The 5,477-nt window shown below is 43.7% G+C and overlaps 1 protein-coding gene across 1 annotated transcript; it reads right to left on the minus strand.

Annotated features, from left to right (window-relative positions):
* Positions 1–1,909: 1,909 nt before the first annotated feature.
* On the minus strand, positions 1,910–5,087 carry ETH_00018800 (uncharacterized protein; the record flags this gene model as incomplete). The annotated part of the gene is made up of 4 exons (XM_013380293.1): positions 1,910–2,582; positions 3,491–3,622; positions 4,373–4,804; positions 5,038–5,087. 4 exons carry the CDS (start codon positions 5,085–5,087, stop codon positions 1,910–1,912), a joined length of 1,287 nt encoding a protein of 428 aa, XP_013235747.1.
* Positions 5,088–5,477: the final 390 nt, after the last annotated feature.

Below are 5,477 nucleotides of genomic sequence, written 5' to 3' on the forward strand. Positions count from 1 at the left end.
GTCGTAGCGGTGAAATTGCCTTCAGGGGCAGCAGTGCAACGGCGAGAATGCAGCAGCAGCAGCAGCCGCAGCAGCAGCAGCAGCAGTAGCAGCAGCAGCAGCATGGACTTATTTGTTTTTATTTATGCTTATATAACGTACGTTAGATTCTGTGTTTATTGCTTATATTATATTGAAATGGATTATGCATGCAGTATATATCGAAATGCATGCACTTGTATAGGCTGCGCATGCATGCATGCACGCATGCATGCATGCACATTTATGTTTGTACCACAAAATGTAAATTTATATTTAGAATTGCATCTGATTATGTTTAGGCCTTTATTTTGTATTTATATATAAATGAATGCATTTATTTATATATTTACTTTTGAGTATTTGGTCAAGAAATTTGCATGCAACTTTCGGGTGTACAGACACCTGAGAGCTGCGCACGCGTGGGCGGCGAGAGAAAAGAAAAGCCATCTATACAAAAGTATAAATAAATGAATAAACGAATAAATAAACGAATAAATAAATGAATAAATAATGAATAAATAACGAATTGAGAAATAATAAATGGTAAAAGGCAGAATATAGCTCCTGCACTTGTGTGAATATTTGCATTTAAATTGAACACATTTATTCATTTATGGTTCCAAATTGAAATGAAACAAATATTACATCAAATGCAAACACAAGTGCGGCCGGCCCACAAACTTCCGCCAGAAATCCAGGTGTCTAGACACCCCACCAGGTGTCTAGACACCTCACCGGGTGTCTAGACACCTCTCTCCTCCCGTCTCTTCTTCGCCTCAACTTAGGCCAAGAGTCCGAATTGAATTACTTCTTTTTCCCGCCTCTCGGGGCTGCATGCGCCCCGCATGCAGCCCCAAGCGGACAAGAGCACGCGCCCCAGCTAGCCAGCTAGCCAGCTAGCTAGCTAGCTAGCTGGCCAGCTAGCTGGCGCTGCGGCGGGGCCTCATTTAATTAGTTAAGTAGTTGGCTAGCTGGCTAGAGGGCTAGCTAGCTGGCTAGCTATTTAAACTGTGGACGAGGCACCGCCAGCTAGCGAGCTAGGCAGCTTGCTGGCTGCATGGCTAGCTAGCTAGCTAGCTAGCTAGCTAGCTAGCTAGCTGCTTGGCTGGCTAGCTAGTAGCTTGGCACTGTAGGTGGCATCTCCATGCTAGTTAGATAGCTAGCTGGCCAGCTAGCTGGCTTAATGGCTAAACGCCCACCAGGAACATCAGCTAGCTGGCTAGCTAGCCTGTTAGCTAGCTAGCTAGCCAGCTACCTAGTCAGCTAGCTAGCTAGCTAGCTAGCCAGATAGCTAGCTTGCAGCGCGGGGCAACGCCAGCGGCAGCACGGCGAAAGAAGTGGCAGCAACAGGAGACAACGACCAGCAGCAGCAGCAGCAGCAAAAGGAGACCAGCAGCAGCAGCAGCAAAAACGCCAAATGATCCAGCAACAGCAGCAGCAAAAAGGCCAAATGAATAAAACAAACTTCAAAAAAAGAAGCAACAGTGAAACAGAGGCAGCAAATAAAGAACAGAAAATAAAATACTGTCCCCTGAATAACGGAAACTCAAAGGTCCCCTTTTCTTTACTGCCCGTCTCCCGCAGCGAAGCTGCATGCAGCTGGCAAACACACAAAAGCCCCAAATGCATGCATGCATGCATGCATGCATGCACGCATGCATGCATGCATGCACGCGTTTGGGTCTTTTGCCCATGTAGCTGTGCATGCATGCACGCATGCATGCGTGTATATTTCTGGGGCTTCTGCTCATGCATGCATGCGCGCATGCAGGCACGCGTTTTCGGACTTTTGTCCAAGCACCCTTTTGGGGCTTTCGCATGCATGCATGCATGCATGCATGCATGCATTTAGGGGACTTTCCTGGGCTTTGAGGCGCCACTTGTTGATTTAGCTCGGCTGCAAACTGCTGGTGCTGCTGTACCTGCTGTTGCTGCTGCTGATGTTGCTGCTGCTGCTGCCATCGCAGCACTCGGAACTGCTGCTGTTGCTGCTGCTGCTGCTGCTGGCTGCTGTCTGCACCGTCGCCGCAGCAGCACTTTCTAAATCTTCCTGCAGCTGCTGCTGCAGCAGAGGGTCATGTGCATGCGCATGCAGCTGCCGGAGGCTTTGTGGCTGGAGCAAGCAGCAGCTGCTGCTGTCAGCAGCAGCAACAGCAGCAGCAGCAGACAACGGGTCCCCTAGCACCCGCCGCACGCCCGTCGCATGTCCCTGTACACTGCTGCTGCTGCTCAAAACCTGCTGCTGCTGCTGCTGCTGCTGCTGCATCTGCTGCTGCTGCTGCTGCGTCCCTCCACCGGAGCCCCACGCTGCGCCTCCGTCGCTGCTTCCGCAGCAGCCTTGGCTGCTGCTGCTGCCGTCTCCGCCCCCCCCGCCGCCGCCGCTGCCGCTGCTGCTGCTGCTGCTGCTGCTGCTGCTGCTTTTGCATGCATGCGCATGCAGCCACGGGGCCGCCCCACAGCGCCGCAGGTGCAGCTCGAGGTGCATAGACACCTCATCTGCTGCAGCAAGAAAAGGGAAAGGACCGCCGCTGCGCATTTCTGCAATTTTGGCCTCCGGGTATCTGAAAAAGACATTTTAAATCCTATTTTCGAACTTTTAATCCCATTTTGGATGCACTTAAATGAACTAAATCAATTAAATGGTTCAAATGCACTGAAGGGATCAAATGGATCAAAAAGTGGGCTGAAAGGAGAGCCAATGGACAGAAAACGGCGCTAAAAATGAGCCAAAAAAAGAAAAAGTGGCCAAAAAGAGTTAAAAAAAGATTAAAGTGAAATAAAAAGATTCAAAAAAGAAAAAGAAATTAAAAATGAAGGGAAAGAAAAAAGAATTTTAAAGAGAGATAAAACGGAGACAAAAGAGAGACAAAAAGAGATTAAAAAATAAAAAGAAACAAAAAGAAAACAGAAAGAAGCAAAAAGAAGAAAAGGAGAGACAAAAAAGGAGACAAATGAAGAAATGAAAAAGACAAAAATAGAAACAAAAGGAGACAAACAAAACACAAAATGGGGATTAAAGAAAGAAACAAGAAATAAAAGGAAATAGAAAGAAAATAAAAAGAAACAAAAAGGAGACAAAAAGAAGGGAGAAAGGGACAACAATATAAAGACAAAAAAGATTTTAAAACGATTTTAAAAGATTAAAAGAGATCAAAGGAGGAAAAAAAGATTTTGAAAATTCAAAAAAAAGAGCCAAAGTGAAAGAAAGCGAAAGCCTCTAAATGTCCAAAAATGTCAAAAAAGTGGAAACAAAAATCAAATAAAAATGAAACTAAAATGACATTAAAAGCGAAGTGAAAGTGGAAATAAAAGTGGAAATAAGAGGGAAATAAACAGGGAATAGAAGTGAAAAAAAGAGGGAATAAAAGGCAAATAAAAAGCAAATAAAAGTGGAACAAAAGTGTCAAAAAATTGGAAAAAAGTGGCAAAAAGAGGAAAAAAGTGCGAAAAAGGGAAAGGGAAAACGGACTGCTGCAGCAAAGCTGTTGCTGCTGCAGCAGCAGCAGCAGCAAAGTTGCAGTCCAGAGTCTGCAGCAAAAGTAGACAGTCCCTTTTTGCCAAGTGGGGCACGAAGGGGGGCGGGGCCAGACTCAAGTGCAAGCTGCAAAAAAGCAAAAAAATAAAGTTTTTTAATTGCTTTTCAATTGGTTTTTAATTCTTCTTTAATTGTTTTTAATTGCCTTTTGATTGTTTTTTAACTGTTTTTTGTTTTTAATTGTTTTTAATTATTTTTAATTGTTTTTAAATTGTTTTTTGATTGTGTTCAAGTGTTTTTACTTGCTTTTAATTGTTCTTAATTGCTTTTGTTTTTAATTGTTTTTTGTTTTTTAATTGTTTTAAAGGGATTTAAGCGGTGAACTGGTTAGAGAGAGGGAGGGACTCAAGTGGAATTGATTTTAAATGGTTTAAAGGATTTAAAAAGAGAAAAAAGATTTAAAAGGATTAAAAAATGTTTTTAAAAATGATAAAAAATGATCAAAAAGTGATTAAAATGTGATTAAGGAAAGCTTAAAGAAGAGACAAAAAGATATTTAAAGGGACTGAGAAGTAACAAACGACAAAAATAAAAATCGAAGAAAAGAATTAAAAAGAATTAATCTAAAAAGAATTAAAAAGAATTAATTTAAAAAGAATTAAACGAGGATTAAAAGGAATTAGTTTAAAGAGAATTAAAAAAGAATTAAGAAGAATTAGAAAAGAATTAAAAAGCATTAATAAAAGAATAAAAAAAGAGTTAAAAAGAGAAAAAAGGTTTGAAAAGGCTAAAAAGAGATTTTAAAAGGATTAAAAAAAGAATAATAAAAGCATTAAAAAAGAAAAAAAAATAAATAAATAAATAAATAAAGCTGACGCGAGTCTAGCAGCAAGTTCTGCTGCAGTAAGTGTCTCCAACTGGGCGATGAGAAACTCTTTGCTGTTTTTGACTTCGAGAGTTTCCTGCGGCTGCAGCAGCACAGCAGCAGGAGCTGCTGCTGCTGCTGCTGCTGCTGCGGCATCAGCAGCAGCAGCAGCAGCGCGGGAGTCCTGCGGCAGCTGCGAGCTGCTGCAGAAGGCCCCGAAGAGGTCCTCGCCCTCCCCGTCTTCCCTGCTGCTGCTCCTGCTGCTGCTGCTGCTGCTGCTGGGGTCAGCAGCAGCAGCAGCAGTAGCAGGAACAGCAACTGGCTTCAAAGGCCGCAGGAAATGAGATATAATTATCTTTCGAAGAGCAGCATGAGGCAAAAGAGACAAAAAAGGAAAAAGGAGACTCCGCAGAGAAGCCCGCGAGGCCCACAGCGCCTCCGCGCTGCAGCAAACACACACACTTCCTGCTGCTGCTGCTGCTGCTGCTGCTGCTGCTGCTGAGGTGCAAGCAGCAAGCTGCAGCTGCATCTTCTGGGCTTTAAGTAGGGAATTAATGGCTTTTAAAGAGGATAAACTCGAGTTTAGAACTCAAACAAACACTCTGCTGCTGCTGCTGCTGCTGCTGTTGCTGTTGCTGTTGCTGCTGCTGCTGCTGCTGCTGCTGCTGCTGCTGACCTCAAATGGGAATTCAGCAGCACAACACTCTTCACCACTGCCGGCCTCATGGCCGCAAAGTGCAGCGCCAAAAGGCCCCCGAGTTCCGACCCCACAAGGTGCACTGCCCTGCTGCTGCTGCTGCTGCTGCAGCTGCTGCAGCTGCTGCTGCTGCTGCTGCTGCTGCTGCAGAACTGGTCTATGAAACTGTCCAGGCCAGAAAGGAGACAGGACAAAGAGGAGAAGGCCGGCCACTGTAGAGACACCGCGTGGTAGCCCTGAAGCAAAAAATTGAGACTTAAAAATAAATAATTTAATTAATCAAATTTAATTAATTTAATTAATTTGATTAATTAAATTAATTTAATTAATTAAATTAATTAATTTAATTAATTAATGGTCAAGGAAAGAAAATGGGGGAAAGGTAGGCCAAAGCAGACGCAAAGATCATGCCGCAGAGT

The sequence above is a fragment of the Eimeria tenella genome, genomic scaffold (genome assembly GCF_000499545.2).
Source record: "Eimeria tenella Houghton genomic scaffold, Eth_scaff498, whole genome shotgun sequence".
NCBI classification, from domain to species: domain Eukaryota; phylum Apicomplexa; class Conoidasida; order Eucoccidiorida; family Eimeriidae; genus Eimeria; species Eimeria tenella.